The sequence below is a fragment of the Bos indicus genome, chromosome 18 (genome assembly GCF_029378745.1).
Source record: "Bos indicus isolate NIAB-ARS_2022 breed Sahiwal x Tharparkar chromosome 18, NIAB-ARS_B.indTharparkar_mat_pri_1.0, whole genome shotgun sequence".
In the NCBI taxonomy this organism is placed as follows: Eukaryota; Metazoa; Chordata; class Mammalia; order Artiodactyla; family Bovidae; genus Bos; species Bos indicus.
In genome coordinates this window covers 35421880-35438390 of record NC_091777.1, presented here as the reverse complement: position 1 = coordinate 35438390, position 16511 = coordinate 35421880, and the positions used below count along the sequence as shown (strand labels likewise).

The 16511-nt window shown below is 57.5% G+C and overlaps 1 protein-coding gene across 3 annotated transcripts; it reads left to right on the top strand.

Moving 5' to 3' along the window:
- Positions 1–28: 28 nt before the first annotated feature.
- On the top strand, positions 29–16397 carry FHOD1 (formin homology 2 domain containing 1). 3 transcript variants are annotated; one of them, XM_019979337.2, is made up of 24 exons: positions 29–297; positions 8159–8265; positions 8664–8728; positions 8990–9057; positions 9134–9239; positions 9316–9410; positions 9676–9787; positions 9871–9965; positions 10075–10218; positions 10357–10490; positions 10572–10787; positions 10920–10943; positions 11333–11386; positions 12238–12353; positions 12441–13051; positions 13358–13513; positions 13732–13914; positions 14000–14119; positions 14197–14358; positions 15022–15212; positions 15304–15496; positions 15578–15740; positions 15815–16015; positions 16088–16397. In XM_019979337.2, exons 1-24 carry the CDS (start codon positions 97–99, stop codon positions 16168–16170), a joined length of 3600 nt encoding a protein of 1199 aa, XP_019834896.2. In that variant the 5' UTR covers positions 29–96; the 3' UTR covers positions 16171–16397. The 3 variants fall into 3 exon arrangements, with proteins under 3 accessions (XP_019834896.2, XP_070626853.1, XP_070626854.1); XM_070770753.1 differs by having other exon boundaries at positions 160–297; positions 8131–8265; XM_070770752.1 differs by lacking the exons at positions 10920–10943; positions 11333–11386.
- The last annotated feature ends 114 nt before the right edge of the window (positions 16398–16511 follow it).

The window sequence follows — 16511 nt, the reverse complement described above, 5'->3', positions numbered from 1 at the left end:
CTCGGCGTCCTGCCCGGCCCCGCCTAGACAGCGAACTAGTTGAGTAGAAGCCGCGGCGCGGCCCGGACCCGCCCGGAGGCAGGCAGTGGCGGAGCCATGGCGGGCGAGGAAGACCGCGGGGACGGGGAGCCTGTATCACTGGTGACCGTGCGGGTGCAGTACCTAGAGGACACCGACCCTTTCGCATGTGCCAACTTCCCGGAGCCGCGCCGGGCCCCCACCTGCAGCCTGGACGGGGCGCTGCCCCTGGGCGCGCAGATACCCGCCCTGCACCGCCTGCTGGGGGCGCCGCTCAAGGTGAGGGGAGCCGGAGAAAGATTGGGGGCGACTGATGGTTCAGGGTCGGCTCTATGAAAGCTTTTGGGAGCCTCTCGAGGAGAGGCTGAAGCAAGCGGGTGCGCTCCTCCGGGAAAGTTTTGGGCTGGGCACCCAAGGTACACGTTGCCTGGCCGGTGGGAAACGCCTTTCGAGTTGAGGGAAACTGAAGAAGGGAGATGAAAGCATGTACTCTGCGGCACCCAGACTGCCCTTCGAAATGAGGCCCACCTGGGGAGGCGCTCGGGGTCCGTTCCCTGCCTGTCTGCTCTGCATGGGGGTAGCGTGGGCGTTTGGGTGGTAGCGGTCCTAGAAGACGCAACTGAGGATGGACCAGCTTTCACCTGCTTTAGGTGAGGTGGGGGCGGGACCATGAGGAGGGGCGGGCCTGGGGCGGGCCACCAGAGGTGTCTTGAGGCAGGATTGGGTCCTGCCGGATAGAGTATTGTCAGTGCTGGGTGAGGCCCCGCTAGGGAGTGCCGGCGGAGGTGAGACCACAGGGTGAGGGGAGTTCCCTGGAAGCGGCCTGGCCCGGGACATCCTGAGCGCGGGAGGCTGCACTGGTGGAAAAGCCCTTTAAGTCACCGCCCCCACCATCTCCGCAGCAGCCGCCGGCCGGGGGCTGGAAGGGAAGTAGCGAGCCGGGCTAATTTTAAACCGTCGGCCTGCCCTAGTTTGCCTGCACCCCAGAGCCTACTCGTGCACGGTGCCGGGAGAGGCCCTTTTGCAGATGGCCCGCCCTACCTCCCCTCCTGCTCGCCGCGCTCAGCCCCCCGCAGGCAGCCCTTTCCGGCGCATTCGGTTTCCGGGCCAGGACTCTGCGAGGCACACCACCACCTCCCGGGGTGCCTCGCCAGCCCGTCGGCACCAAATGGTGAAGCGAGAGTTGGTGGAAGTGTCCTCCCTTGCTCCCAGGCTTAGCTGGGCGCCGAGTTGCGCAAACTTGCCCCCCGGGCCTGGGGTCTCCCCTGGAATGTGCCCCAGGCGCCAGGCCCCCAGCCTGCATTCCTAGCGCTGCGGGCCTGCCCCGCCTCTGAGCGCGGGCGGGAGAAGCGCTGAGACGCGGCCTGGGGAGTGGCGCGTGTCTGAGCGGAGCTCAGGCTTCAAGGACAAGGATTGAACATAGCAGCGCATTGCCCTCTCCAGACTTTTGATGTTACCCCTCCTTGTTCTGCCCTGTTCAAAGGAGCATACCGAAGTGGACCCAAAAGAAGCACATCCAGCCAGAAGCCACCTCCCATTCAGAATGGGCGCTGGGGAGAAAGGGGTGCTGAACTGAGGCCAGGTTCCTGCCTCCAGACTCCTGGAACACCCAGTACTGAAATAAGCCTGGAGCAGGACAGGGAACATAGTATTCCTCCCACCCCCCGCCTCTGGAGGACACAGCTTAGCCCTAACACTCCTTCTCAAATCAGGGGCGAGTTTGGGAGGATCATCATTACCCCTTACCTCTCCCTCTCATTTAGGGACTCATCACCACCACCGCCTCACCAGGTGCTCTGCCCTCTGTTCTCTGCTCCCTAGCTGAGAACTGGGATTGATATATGTGTGTGTGCTCAGTTGTGTCCAGCTCTTTGCGACCTCTTGGATTGTAGCTTGCCAGGCTCCTCTGTCCATGGCATTTTCTAGGCAGGAATACTAAAGCAGGTTGCCATTTTCCTGCTCTAGGGGATCTTCCTGACCCAGGGATCCAACCCTCATCTCTTGTGTATCCTGCATTGGCAGGTGGATTCTTTTACCACTGCTCCACCCGGGAAGGAAGCACCAGGATAATATGTTAAGTAACCCCCACCTCAGTCCTTTCTGATCTCCCCACTTTCATGATTTCCCACCTGGTCTACCTGAGGACTGCCATATCCCCTACAGGCAGGATAGAGGGGCCCGGACACTGGGTTACCACTGTGCCTGGAGCCAGGACTCCCTGGGGCTGGCATCTCTGCCAGGAATGGTCAGATGCACTGTGATGTGCATATCCCAAATATAAACTGTGACCACAGCCCCAGAATAGAAGGCCAGAGGAAGAAGGGCTGAGAATAGGGTAGGGGCAGGGACGTCAGAGAGCAGGGCTCCTCCTTGTAGGAACTGTCAATGACTGGTCCCTCCCCTAGTCCTGGAAGTGGTGCCCCAGGGGCACAGACATGACTCAGGCAAGCTTCCACAGCTCTCTAGAGGGGAGAGGTGGCCCCAAAACCCAGGCCTCCCCATCCCAGGCTGTAGAGTAAAAATAGGCTCACTGCTTCATCCTCTGCACAGTTGTCCAGCAGGAGAACAGTTCACAGCCAAGTGACCTCTGCTCCCATCCCCCCAACTCTGGGCACTGACCCCCTTCAACCCTGCAGACCCTGCCAGATCCCTGGGAAAGGACAGAGACCCAACCCGCTTTCTCTCTGGGGCTCCACCCCACACACCCCATTGGGCTGTGGCTAGCCTATAGAGTTCCCCGCTGAGGGCTTCCTTTTTAAATGTTCAGAGTTTTCAGATCTGAGAAGGCCTTGCTCATTTCCTCCCAGTCTAGGAGGAAGCTCCTGGCCACAGCCTCTGACTCATCTCCTGGCCCTGGGGAGGTGGAAGGTGGGGGTGTGTCCGGGCAGTGCCTTGGGTCATGTGTAGTGTCCCCAGGGGATCTGTCTGGAGACAGGGGCCCCTGCCCCAAGGGAGAACCTCTGGCCCTGCCCCGTCTTCTTTACCCAAAGCTGCCCAGTCCCACCCTCTTTGCTACCCTTTGCCCTTCTGGGCCTGCCTCTGGAGCCCCTCCCTGATATCCCAAGGCCCTGCCACATCTGGGATGGCACAGACTTCCTTCTCCCTGGGCTCCAGGCAGAGGGACCTGGGTACTGCTCTGACCCTGATGCGAAGGCCAAAGGGGCCCCCATTCCAAGCAGCAGAGATGGCCCTAGAAATCTGTTCATTCCCAGCAACTTTGTTTCCCCAGCTGTGGCTAAACATTGCAGGGGAACAATTGTGGTACTTGTTTCCTGTCCTTGCCCCTCCCTACTCCAGCCTCAGTTTACCCCTTAGGAGCAGCTGTGGCAAAGGGGCTAAAGTGTGAACCTGACCTTCTGGGACAGGGACCATGTGGCAGGGTCCCAGAGGATTCTTAATAAGATGGGGTGCTCTGGTGATCAACTGAGCCCTTTGGAGATCTCTGGGAGACTGTAAAAGATTTTGATGTGAGCATGAGTCATGTTCTCCCCCCAGCTTTCCCTGGGGCCAGCATGTCCAATTTGCTGTTCATTCTGGGCTGCAGCCTGGTAAGGGACCCCATGATCTTGGTCCTGGCAGAAGTTGGCCCTGTTACCCCCCACGATGTGCGAGTGTTCATTTGTGTTCCCTAGCTGGAACTGGGAGGACCAGTTTGGGGTATTTGCACAGTTCAGAAAGCTGAGGGGCATTCTCTAGCCCTTGGCAACCCCACAGGCCCCAGCCCTCACTCCACCTCCCGCCCAGGATTCCCTGGAGCATTTCCAAAGTCCATGAACCCAAGATCAATTCAGGGAGCCCTGGTCCCATTCCTGATTGTGCAACCTGGAGCAAATTCACAGAATTTCTGAGCCTTGGTTTCCTCACCTATAGAAGGATTATCAGGAGAATCAAGGCACCAGGCAGCCCAGTATGTGGCACAGAGAAGGCATAACAAATGCGGGCTTCCACCCTCAAGGCCCATTCATGTCATCTCATTCAGGAAGCCAAAGTCCAATTGGAGACCCAAGATAAAAGGGAGGAAAGAAAATGACAGGTCAGTATTGCTGATAAACATAGATGCTAAAATCCTCAACAAAATGCTATCAAATAGAATCCAACAACACATTAAAGGATCATGCACCACAATCAAGTGGGGTTTTCCCCAGGGATGCAAGGATTCTTCACAAATCAATCATGTGATACACCATATTAACAAATTAAAATAGAAAACATGAGAACACAAGGTCTTAGGAAAGGAGAAGAAACAGTTAAATTATTTCCTAAAACAAGAATCCTTCAGCATGTAATTCTTCACTTTTCTCCATCTTCCTTGCCCCTGGCATTCTCACCCAATTATACTGTTATGAAAAATATTGGGGAGTAGACACCATGGTCCCCTAAGCTTGCCCTGAATGTAAAACCACATGTGACAAGTTGGTTTGAGCTGCCAGAAAAGCATGAGTCCAAGGAATGAAGAGAAAAATGGGCAAGACAGAGGTAGGAAATTAAGAGGTACAAGCTGCTATATATAAAATAAGTTACAAAGGCTTCCTCAATGGCTCAGATGGTAAAGAATCCTCTTTACCTGGGGGATCGATCCTGGGTTCGATCCCTGAGGCAGGAAGATCCCCTGGAGGAGGGCATGGCAACCCACTCTAGTATTCTTGCCTGGAGAATCCCATGGACTGAGGAGCTTAGCGGGCTATAGTCCATAGGGTTGCAAAGTGTCAGACATAACTGAGTGAGCATGCATGCTTGCATGCACAAGAATATATAGTACAGCATAGGGAATATAGCTAGTATTTTATAATAACTTTAAATAAAATATCTTTATTTTTTTTTTATTTTGGCTGCACCACACGGCTTATGGGATGACCAGTGGCTGAACTGGGGCCCTTGGTAGTGAAAACTTGGAGTCCTAACCACTGGACCACCAAGGAATTCCCAAGCATAATCTTTACAAATTGTGGACTACTACGTTGTACACCTGAAACTTATACAATATTGTAAAATCAATACCTCAATAAGAATAAGCAGATAAATAGAGAAAAATGAGCTAGAGCTGGGAGCCTCCACCCCAAGGCAAACATCAGAGAAGTGAGGAAGACAAGAGCCTGGAGGCAATCCGAGATATGGGCCTATGCTTACCCTGTGCTGACCCCAGGCACTGTCAGCAGGGACCAGAGTTTGGGCTGCCTCCAGGCTGGCCCAGCCCCAGGGTGCGAGAAACAAGGCCCAGAGGGTTGGCGCTCAGAAGGGTGACCCCAGGAAGGGGCCAGGGCTGTGAGGGACAAGCAGCACCCAGCTGGCAGGAAGTCTCCACTCTTTGCAGCTTGCCTGACCCCGGCCCCCACTCCATCTCCCCAGAACAGACAGCTAGAAGTGAGGGGAGGGGAATCATCCTAGAGGCTCTGGACCTCCCCCCAAGAACTGGGGCCTAGGCAGAATAAGATAGGCAAAGTGGCTGGAAAAGCCATGGCTACCATCACAGAGAGAAAGGGGCTCATCTGAGGAGGCGGGGGGTGCTGGAGCATTCAGTCTTCAGGACCCTGCCCCAAAGGGACATGGGCATCCCAGGGGTTCTGAAAGGAAAGGGCCATTCTCAGCTCACAGAATTAGAGCCTGGATGTGGGCCTGCAGGAGGGGAAGAGAATGTTCTGTGGATGTGCTCACCTGTGCACAGCCAGTAGCATGTGTATGTGTGTGTGTGTGTGGACCCTGCCTGACCATATACTTGGGTGTGTGAGCTGCTACCAGGCATACTCTGCTCACCCCTCCAGTGTTTACCTTCATAGTCTCCTCTCAGCACCCGAGGCTGTGCTTCTACATTTATTCGTGACCTTTTTCTGAGTCAAACCTGCCTACCTCCCCAACAGAGTTGGAAGACAGGGAAGGCAAAGGCAGTAGCTTGTTCCCTGTTGTGTCCTGAGCACCTAAAACTAGCCAGGTTCGTGAATATTTGAATGAATGAGCTCTTCTACATGTGTGTGACTTGAGGGATCTCTGAGTGAGGGTTGTGGCTTTGGGGTCCCAGAGTCTTCCAGTCCAAAGTGGAAGGAGATGTGGCTGTGCCTGGCTGGGGGTGGAGTAAGGTGGCTGCTGAGTCACTGTGTGGGAAGAGGGATCAAGAGAAACGCGGGACTGCCCTTAGCTGAGCTGGCCCCAGACAAAGTTCCTCAGCCCTGGGGCCTTGCCTCTCTATCGCAGGGCCCATTCCCAGTAGGCCCTGGAGAGGATGACTCTGCTCCCAGGGAGGGGAGAGAGGCCAGGCCCGCCCAAGGCGCCCAGGGGAGGGCAGGCAGCCAAGCAGGAAGTGGGACAGAACAGGCTGGAGTGTTTGTCCTATGTCCTATGTCCCACGCAGGAACCCAGGGAGGGGGGGTGTCACCCAAGGGCCTTACAGGCTGAACTGCCAGGAAGGAGCCGGGTCAGGCTCTCAGGCATGAGCAAGAATACTAAGCGGAGGCAGGACAGGGGCAGGAGCCGGACTCCCTTAACCCCATGGGACCGAGGGCAGCTGGAAACCTTGGGCTGGGTCCAGAGAAGGGCAGGGCTGACAGAACAACAAGGCACATGTTGAGGTTGACTTGCCCAGTAAGATGGAGACCAGAAGACGCCCTGCCTCCTCAGAGGTGGGCTTTCCCTGGGCCTCTCAAGTCAAGAGAACTTAGCTGAGCCCTGCACACTGGCATGGTGCTGTGGAGGAGGTGGCGAGGAGAGGCACAGTGCTGCCCTCAGACTCTCCGGAGTCACCTCAATAGGCTTCTCTACCGGCATTTCTCAAGGGGCCAAGCATCCTGCCTGGTGGTGGTGGTGGTGGTCCCAGTGGTAACTGTGTGGAGCCAGGCTTGGGTGGGTGGAAGGCATGGGCAGTGAACTCATGGATGGAGCATGTACTTACTTGTTACACTTCAGGTTCCAGGGACCCACTATAGGCTGACTATGAAAGTGAAAGTGTTAGTCGCTCAGTCACGTCCAACTCTTCGCCACCCCATAGACTGTAGCCTGCCAGGCTCCTCTGTCCATGGAATCCTCCAGGCAAGAATACTGTAGTGGGTTGCCATCTCCTTCTCTAGGGAATCGTCCCGACCCAGGAATTGAACCCGGGTCTCCTGTATAGTAGGTGGATTCTTTATCATCTGAGCCACCAGGGCAGCCCTCAGTAGGCTGACTGAGTTACACTCTAAAATCTGGTGCTCAATAGGCCTCTTGGAGGCCTCTGAGGTTTAGCTAGGACCGTGGGGACTGTCTGAGTCTTTGCATCAACTGAGCAACTAAATTGAACTGTGGGGACTGTAGCCATTTGGGGACAGAGCAAAGACTCTCAGGCCTGGAGGGACTGGGAGCCCTTCTCACTATCTTGACTTGGGGTGACACTCATCCTCCCCGAGCTGGGTTTGCACCTCCCAGCATTCTTTTTGTTTTTTTCTCCCAACATTCTTAACACTTTGTCCTTGGACTTGAATGCTTGTGGCTGCAACTTATCACCCCACAGAGCTGTGAACTTCCTTGAAGGCAGGAACTTCCTCCTATCTTGTCTCCATCCCCCTTCCTCATTCATGTGCATTGGCTCAACAACCATTTAGGGAGCATTTGCTGTGCCCCAAGTGTGTGCTAGGCTCTGCAGATGTCGTATGGACAAGACAGACATGGTGCCTGGACTCAGAGTAATCACAGTGGGGAGGGATCCTAGTGCCTAGGATGTGCTGATGCCATGTGGAAGGCCTCAGAGGAGGGTTCACATGAGGGCTGGAGGGATTTGCATAGCAATGGCTAGAGGAGTCCAAGAAGGCTTTGCAAAAAGGCATTATCTGATAATTCCCTGGTGGTTCAGTGGTTAGGACTCTGGGTTTTCACTGCCGAGAGTGCAAGTTCAAACTCTGATCAGGGAACTAAGATTCTGCAAGCTGCATGGGCACAGCCCCCCAAAAGCATTATCTAATCAGAAACCTAAAAAATTGGGTAGGTGTGAGCCACGAGAAAGCTCTTTGCCTGGGTTTTGCACAGAGTAGGCCCAAGAGAACTGACTGCTCAGGGAATGCATGGCTGCAGTGCAGGCCTCTGCCAGTACCCTGGGTGGGGAGGTAGGAGGTCATGGGCTCTCCATGCATAATCCTGCCACCTCTTCCCCAGCCCTGACAGCTGGTCCCTTTGCCCCCAGCTCGAGGACTGTGCTCTGCAAGTGTCTCCATCTGGATATTACCTGGACCCTGAGCTGTCCCTGGAAGAGCAGCGGGAGATGTTGGAGGGCTTCTTTGAAGAGATCAGGTCAGAGCGGATGGGGTCAGGAAGGCGAGGCTGGCTCCCACCCTTGCCGCCATGCTGGAGGGGCTGGCTCAGGGGTCAGCGGCCAAGATACCTGATCTCTAGCCAGGGCTGTGGGTCACCTCCTGCTGCCCAGGGGAACTGTGCCAGGGGAATCCCAAGGCCTGGCCAGTGTTACCTGCTGCCTGGGATGGGAGTGGGGGCTCACCCACATAACTGAGATGCCTGTGTTTGCGCAAACCCTCCTATCTGAACAACCCCTGGGCTCAGAGAAGCAGCTGGTGATGAAGGAGCTGGGCCAGGGAGGGTTGGCATGCGGGGAGGTCTTTGGCTGCCTTGGCATGGATGGAGGGACCCCAAGGAAAGGGCTGGGAACTGCTGACTGGGCTACTTGATTCCAGCAAAGGGCGGAAGCCTACTCTGATCCTGCGAACCCAGCTCTCCGTGAGGGTCAATGCCATCTTAGGTGAGTGTGTGAGGATATCAGCATATCCAGCAATTATACCCTCTTCATACACCGCGCTTCCCAGTTGGCTCAGTTTCTTTCAGGCCTGTGCTGGACAGTGGACAGGACAGATGAGAGGCAGGATGTGTTTCCCCTCCTATTCCTGTCCTGACCCCTTCTCCCAGGGCCAGGGCAGCTGCTGGACTGTGATAAGTGTTGCCCAGAGTCAGGGAGTTGTGATTGTGTCCCCTTGAGATTTCCATGCCCACCTACCCCTTGCAGAAAAGTTGTATGGCTCCAGTGGCCCTGAGCTCCGCCGCTCCCTCTTCTCACTAAAGCAGATCTTCCAGGTGAGGCTCAGAGGTGGGCCGGGGGTGGGCATCCAGGCTGAGCCCCACCCCACTAAACCCCCCTTGGTGCCCCCAGGAGGACAAGGACCTGGTGCCTGAATTCGTGCACTCTGAGGGGCTGAGTTGCCTGACCCGCGTGGGCGCCGCTGCTGACCACAACTACCAGAGCTACATCCTCCGAGGTCAGCCCCACCCCTCTCCCATGATCCCTGCCTTCAGTGACCCCTTCCTGACCTCTTCTTGTCCCTGTGTCCCCAGCCCTAGGCCAGCTGATGCTGTTTGTGGATGGGATGCTGGGGGTGGTGGCCCACACTGAGACTGTGCAGTGGCTGTACACGCTGTGTGCCAGCCTGGTAAGTGGCCTTCCACCCAGCCACGCACCCTTTTCCCACTGCCTCTCTCTGGCCCTTAGTTTCCTCAGCAAAGTGGGCTGGAATGGAGTGGGTCTGTGGCCCCTCTAAGCCTCAAAGGCAGTTCAACACCTGGTCCTACAGATGGCTCTTTCTGCTTAGACTGTCCTCTCTGGGTCCAGCCCCCCCGAGCCCTTTCTCCTCCCCACCAGGAGCCAGCACAGGTCTGGCCCCAGCCCCACTCACACGTGGTGACCCCTCCCCCCAGTCCCGCTTGGTGGTGAAGACAGCCCTGAAACTGCTACTGGTGTTCGTGGAATACTCTGAGAGCAACGCACCGCTGTTCATCCGTGCAGTCAACTCTGTGGCCAGCACCACGGGTCAGAGACTGTCCCTCCCTCCACCGCTGGGAACCCTCTCTCCTACTTGTTCCCACGTGAACTCTCCCCTTTCTGGGTGGCAGGTGCTCCTCCGTGGGCCAATTTGGTGTCCATCCTGGAGGAGAAGAACGGCACTGACCCCGAGCTGCTGGTGTACACTGTAACCCTCATCAACAAGGTGGGATGTGGGGAGCCAAGGGGGAACCCAGGGCCATCCTAGGCCGCTCAGTCTCTTGTCCTCTGATCTGCATCAGCTTCAGCCTTGCCCTCCTATCCCCACCCTCCAGACTCTGGCAGCCCTCCCGGACCAGGACTCCTTCTACGACGTGACGGATGCACTGGAGCAGCAGGGCATGGAAGCACTGGTCCAGCACCACTTGGGCAAGGCGGGCACTGACGTCGACCTGCGAGCCCAACTTGTACTCTATGAGGTGGGCTGGGCCATCAGGGCTGGAGAGAGGAGGGGAAGGAGGGGCTGAAGGGGAGAAAAGAGAGGGGGCGCCATTATCCAGGGCCCCACTCCATCGAGTTGGGCCTCAGCCACTCCCTTCTGGGCCCAACTCTGCTAGAACGCCCTGCGGTTGGAGGATGGAGACCTCGAAGAAGCCGTCACAGGTGGGCGGCGCACCACCCGCCGAAAACCTTCCTCAGAGGAGGGCAAGAGGAGCCGCCGATCTCTAGAAGTGCGCTCCCCAGAGCCTGGGTAAGAACAAGTTACCTCGGCGCCTGGGGAGGGGTGGATCAGCCAGGAATAGCCCCGCCTCCTGACAGGCCACACCTCCAGCTCCACAGGCCCCGCCTCTCCGGTCGTCTCCACCTCCGCTGCCAGCCCGGTCCTGCCAACCAGCCCCACCTCCTGCCCCGTAGGCCCCGCCTCACCTCCAAGCCCCGCCTCCAGCCCCGTGGGCCCTGCCTCTGGCCTCCATAGCACCTTGAGACTCTTTCCTAGCGTCTCCGTGGCGCCCTCATCCGACAGCTCCTGTGAAAGGAGCGTCTACAAGTAAGTAGGGAGATAGAGGCTGTCGTGGGAGACTTCTCTCCATCTGTCCCTCCTCTCTGCGCCCTTCCACGGGCCCTCCGCCTCCTCTGCCCGAACTTCTCTGCCAAACGCGTGCTTTCTCTTTCTTTCCAGACTTCACCAAACTGCTCCTGTTTGGTAAGTGACTGCTGGGGGGTGGGGTTCGGCTCTGACTGGACCTCGTCCTTCTGCGGCTTTTCTTCATCTCTTTCTGGCATTCCACCTGTATTGTCAATGTCATCTGTCTCTCTACCCCCTTCTGTCTCAGTTTCTCTGTCACTGTCTGTGACTCTCTCATTTCGCTGTCTTTGTCTTTTACTGCACCCTGTCCTGCGTCATGTCCGTCTCTCCTCTCCATTTCCAGTTTCCTCGCATCACGCCTCCCCCACTCCCTCCTATTCCCATTGTGACTGGGAAGGGACCCCTGATATCACTGCCCGGCTCTGTGTGGGTGTGAGCAACTGGGCACTGTGGGGTGGAGCAGGCACCACAGTTACCATTTCTTCCTCTCATCCCCCCCGACCCAGGGCCCCTGAGAGCCCACCTGTCCCCCAGGTCCCTACTGGGGAGGCCAGGCTGGAGTAAGTACAGAGGCCAGCCTGCCAGGCCTGCCATGTGCTCAGGGCTTCAGCATTGCTTCCCCCAGCGGGGGTTCCATGTGCCTGATGCAACCAGAGCTGGGGGGCTCTCTCAGACTTATGCCTCCTCAGATACCCAAGGACTAAGCACTGGAAAACAGCTCACTGGGGTCATAGAGGTCCCTGTGCTTTAACCGTGGCACCTTAACAGCTTTGACCAGTGATGAGGATGTGAATTCCCAACCTGGAGCTGATTCTGGATCCTCAGCCCAGGATTAGTGCTGGGAGGGACCTAGGGTGCTACGCGGTGCGGAGGTGGAGGAGCAACCTCTGTCTAAGGGCAGGACAGAGACTGAGTGCCAGCAGAGGCTGGAGGGGCCAAAAGAGACGGGATCACCTTCATTATGTCAACATAAACTGAGCGCCTGTCATTTACCAGGCCCCTTTCTAGGCATCGGTCATGGCTCTTGGAAGCTGCCAGACCTGCCAAGGGAGGGACAGCCTGGTGTGGCCATTGGGACAGCTAGCCCCTTCCCCTGCTCTAAGGGTCCTTGTCTAGAATCAGAACAGTGAGCATGAGCATGAACAACAGCAAGACTGCAAGTTAGATGTCACGTAAAAGTTTTCCCATTTGTTGACCTAGGAGTACTGGGTTGGTAGCGACCTCCCCAAACGTGGAAGACTGAATGGGGACTGGCCTTTGGCAGATCCTGGTCTGCTCAGCGCATGGACGGTTCCCTGTGTGTCTGTGTGTGCCTGCAAGTAGGGGCAGTGCCCAGGGGCCCAGCAAGGCATGCGCACCACCCTGGGCTGGGGTATGTCAGACACCTTCACTGACAAGTTCCTCCCCCCAGAGCCCGGTTCCTGGAGAATGTAGCAGCAGCAGAAACAGAAAAGCAGGCTGCGCTGGCCCAGGGCCGGGCAGAAACATTGGCCGGTGCCATGCCGGATGATATGGACGGGTGTCCAGGTGAGTGGGTAGGTGGGCAGTATCCACCCACGTTGCCCTGTTGCTCTAGAGAAGACATGACACTGACAGCTGCTTCCCTTTGTCTAGACACCCGAGAATCAAGGTACTCTCAGGAACCCACCCCTGCACCCAGGACACCCCAGAGTGCTGCCCCCCGAATCCTGCTGTGTGCCCAGCAGAGCCTTGAGCCAGAGCCCAGGGAGCCATTGGCCCCACCAAGCCCCAAGGCTGAGCCTGTGTGGGAGCTCCCTGCCCGTGTACCCAGGCTCTGCATTGGGGACCTGGACTTCTCAGATCTGGGGGAGGATGAAGACCAGGACATGCTGAACATGGAGTCTGTGGAGGCGGAGAAAGGGATCCCACCCCCACCGCCCCCCCCACCCCTGCTCTCTGGAAGCCTCCCACCTCCTCCACCTCCACCTCCCCCACCCCTCAAAAGCCCCTTCCCACCAACCCCACCCCCACCCCCTGCTGCCCCTCTTCCCCACTCAGCACCTGATGGCCCTGCCCTCCCCACCAAGAGGAAGACAGTAAAACTCTTCTGGCGGGAGCTAAAGTTGGCTGGAGTCCGTGGAGGCTCTGGTAGTCGCTTTGGGCCCAGCCCCACCCTGTGGGCCTCACTAGAGCCTGTCTCGGTGGATACAGCCCGGCTAGAACACCTGTTTGAGTCCCGAGCCAAGGACATGTTGCCTTCCAAAGTAAGCACATCCTCATCTGTGGGGTAACCCCAGGGGAGAGGGGAGGGAGCCAGAGCTCAAGGGTCTGAACTGCTGGGGAAACTGAGGCAAATAAAGGAGGGACTTGTCTGAGGTCCTTCAATGAGGGTTTAGCCCATCCCTAACTAGCATCTAAGCCCATCCCAAGGCCTTGCACATCCCAGAGCCCTGGCTGTGGGGTAATTGCACCATTTGGGCTACTGAGAGTGGGGCCTTGGTGTGCCCTCTTAGGTTGTTGCCCGTTAGACCCTTTCCCAGTCTTATACTGCCCTTCCCACAATGTCAAAGAAAGCTGGTGAGGGCCGCCGTACAATGACCACAGTGCTGGACCCCAAGCGCAGCAATGCCATCAACATCGGCCTAACCACACTGCCACCTGTGCACGTGATCAAGGCTGCCCTGCTCAACTTTGATGAGTTTGCTGTAAGCAAGGATGGCATCGAGGTAGGGATACACAGTGAGGGGTGTGGGGAGCTGGGCCCTCTCCTTTGGTTGGTGGCCACTTCCTGTCCCTCCAGTGGTGGGCATGGGCTTGGCATTTCTGCAGAGCAGTCCTCAGACTCTGGGACTGCCCCAGATGACCTAGGGAGGAGTCAAGGTCAATACCCAAGGCCTCAGGCCAGCACTGAGTGGCCTCTGTGGGATGGTGGGTGCATTCTTAGAAGCTACTGACCATGATGCCCACGGAGGAGGAGCGGCAGAAGATCGAGGAGGCCCAGCTGGCCAATCCCGACGTACCCTTGGGCCCAGCCGAGAATTTCCTGATGACTCTCGCCTCCATCGGGGGCCTGGCTGCCCGCCTACAACTCTGGGCCTTCAAACTGGATTATGACAGCATGGAGCGGGTACTTGGGTCACGGGATGGGACAGGCAGTAGGGACATGGGAGCATGATGACCGTGTAGTCTGAGTCCCTGATCTCCCCTACCAGGAAATTGCAGAGCCACTGTTCGACCTGAAAGTGGGCATGGAACAACTGGTGCAAAATGCCACCTTCCGCTGCATCCTGGCCACCCTGCTGGCTGTGGGCAACTTCCTCAATGGCTCCCAGGTGAGTTGATAGCCTGTGAGGGTGGGGACCGGGACTCTGGAGCCGCCCGGGCCCAGGCTCAGATGGGGTCATTTCAGAGCAGCGGCTTTGAGCTGAGCTACCTGGAGAAGGTGTCAGAAGTGAAGGACACGGTGCGCCGCCAGCCCCTGCTGCACCACCTGTGCGCCCTGGTGCTGCAGGCCCGGCCTGACTCCTCCGACCTGTACTCGGAGATCCCCGCCCTGGCCCGCTGCGCCAAGGTCAGCACCCGACCTCTACTCAGAAATCCCTGTCCTGGCCCGCTGCGCCAAGGTCAGCACCCAACGGGCCTGACTAAGGCTGGCCATGGCGCAAGGGGTACCGCTTCCCTCCCTCCCCCCGAGTGGGCTGCCGGGCCAGGGCTTGCTCAGGTTCCAGGCTTGTGTGTGGGCTCTGTCCTCTGCCAGAAACACTCTTCTCTTGGCCTGGCTACACCTACTCAGTTTTGGGTCTGTTTAGCTGCCACTTATCCCAGGAAGGGGCTTCCCTGGTGGCTCACATGGTAAAAGAATTTGCCCGCAATGCAGGAGACCCAGGTTCGATCCCTGGGTCAGGAAGATCCCCTGGAGGAGGGAATAGCAACCCACTCTAGTATTCTTGCCTGGAGAATCCTATGGGCAGAGGAGCCTGGTGGGCTACAGTCCATGGGGTCAAAAAGAGTTAGACATGACTGAGCAGCGAACACTTTCACTATCCCAAGAAACCTCTATTCCCTACTGTATCACATGGACTTGCTAGTCTCTTGCAGGAGACTGGGAGCTTTTGGAGGGCAGGGGTCGGATCTGCTGTTTGCTCAGGACCCAGGCTGACCATCCCAGCACAGAGGTAGCCTTAGGCAGTGTCTTTCTGTGGAGGGATTGCATGTTTACCCCTTGCTTTTCCAGGTGGACTTTGAGCAGCTGACTGAGAACCTGGGGCAGCTGGAGCGCCGGAGCCGGGCAGCTGAAGACAGCCTGAGGAGCCTGACCAAGCATGATCTGGCTCCAGCCCTGCGTGCCCGCCTCACCCACTTCCTGGTGCACTGTACCCGCCGTGTTGCCATGCTGAGGGTCGTACACCGCCGTGTCTGCAACAGGTGGGGGCATTGCAGAGAGAGGCAAGACCGCCACCACCATCCCTCAGACCCCAAGCAGGACTCAGACCTCCTTCCCATTCCACCCACCTAGGTTCCATGCCTTCCTGCTGTACCTGGGGTACACGGCAGAGGCAGCCCGTGAGGTCCGCATCATGCAGTTTTGCCACACGCTGCGGGAGTTCGCACTGGAGTATCGGACCTGCCGGGACCGGGTGCTGCAGCAGCAACAGAAGCGGGCCACATACCGTGAGCGCAACAAGACTCGGGGACGTATGATCACTGAGGTGGGTGTGCCTTCCAGTCTTGACTGCCACCCCCGTGGTTTTCTTCTTCTACACCCCATTCACCCCTTTCCCCCTCTCTAGACAGAGAAGTTCTCAGGTGTGGCTGGGGAAACCCCCAGCAAGCCATCTGTCCCTGTGGCTGTGAGCAGTGGGCCAGGAGAAGGTGATGCTGATAGTCACGCCACCATGAAGAGTCTGCTGGCCAGCAAGCCTGAGGATGCCACACATGGCCGTCGCAGCAGAGGTGGGACCAGTGGCTGCTGGGGGCAGTGGGCTCTGGGGCCACTCTAGCCTGACCTTTTTACCTGGCTCCCACAGGCATGGTCCAGAGCAGCTCCCCAGTCATGCCTACAGCAGTGGGGCCCTCCACTGTACCCCCGGAAGAACCTCCAGGCTCCAGTTTACCCAGTGACACTTCAGATGAGATCATGGACCTGCTGGTGCAGTCAGTGACCAAGAGCAGCCCCCGTGCCTTAGCTGCTAGGGAACGCAAGCGTTCCCGTGGCAACCGCAAGTCTTGTGAGTATTCCCTGCATGCCCACTGCCCGCCTTAACCCCATCAAGCCCCACCAACCCTGCTCTGTCTTGCAGTGAGACGGACGCTGAAGAGCGGGCTGGGAGAGGATCTGGTGCAGGCACTTGGACTGAGCAAGGGTCCTGGCCTGGAAGTGTGAAGGTGCTGCCTCCGGGACCCCTATCTGGGCCACAGCCCGCAGTGCAGGAGACTACAGTGAGGAGGCACCAAAGCAGAATTCTGGGCCTCTTCTCAACTCTAGGGCCACTCTGGGCCTGTGGCCAGTGCCGTAAGCAGTATTAGCTGTGTGTGCCTGTGTGGATGTGCGTGTGCATGTGTGAGCTCCCTGGATACATGGAGCACAATAAAGTTTTCCTAGCCAGTCAAGAGTCTTTTTCTTCCTTCAGGGTGCCCACCACGCTGGGCCCGTAGCAGAAAAGAAAATTCCAAAGAACTGGCTGTTTCTGCCTTAGCTCTCTCATTATCACCCACAAAGCCATT

What these genes read in the sequence shown, in the direction of transcription:
- FHOD1 (XM_019979337.2), top strand. Translation starts at nt 97, where the DNA reads ATGGCGGGCGAGGAAGACCGCGGGGACGGGGAGCCTGTATCACTGGTG. An exon ending in CACTAAAGCAGATCTTCCAG is followed by an intron (nt 9,058 to 9,133) that starts GTGAGGCTCAGA and finishes TGGTGCCCCCAG; the next exon opens with GAGGACAAGGACCTGGTGCC. An exon ending in GTGCGCTCCCCAGAGCCTGG is followed by an intron (nt 10,491 to 10,571) that starts GTAAGAACAAGT and finishes CCACACCTCCAG; the next exon opens with CTCCACAGGCCCCGCCTCTC.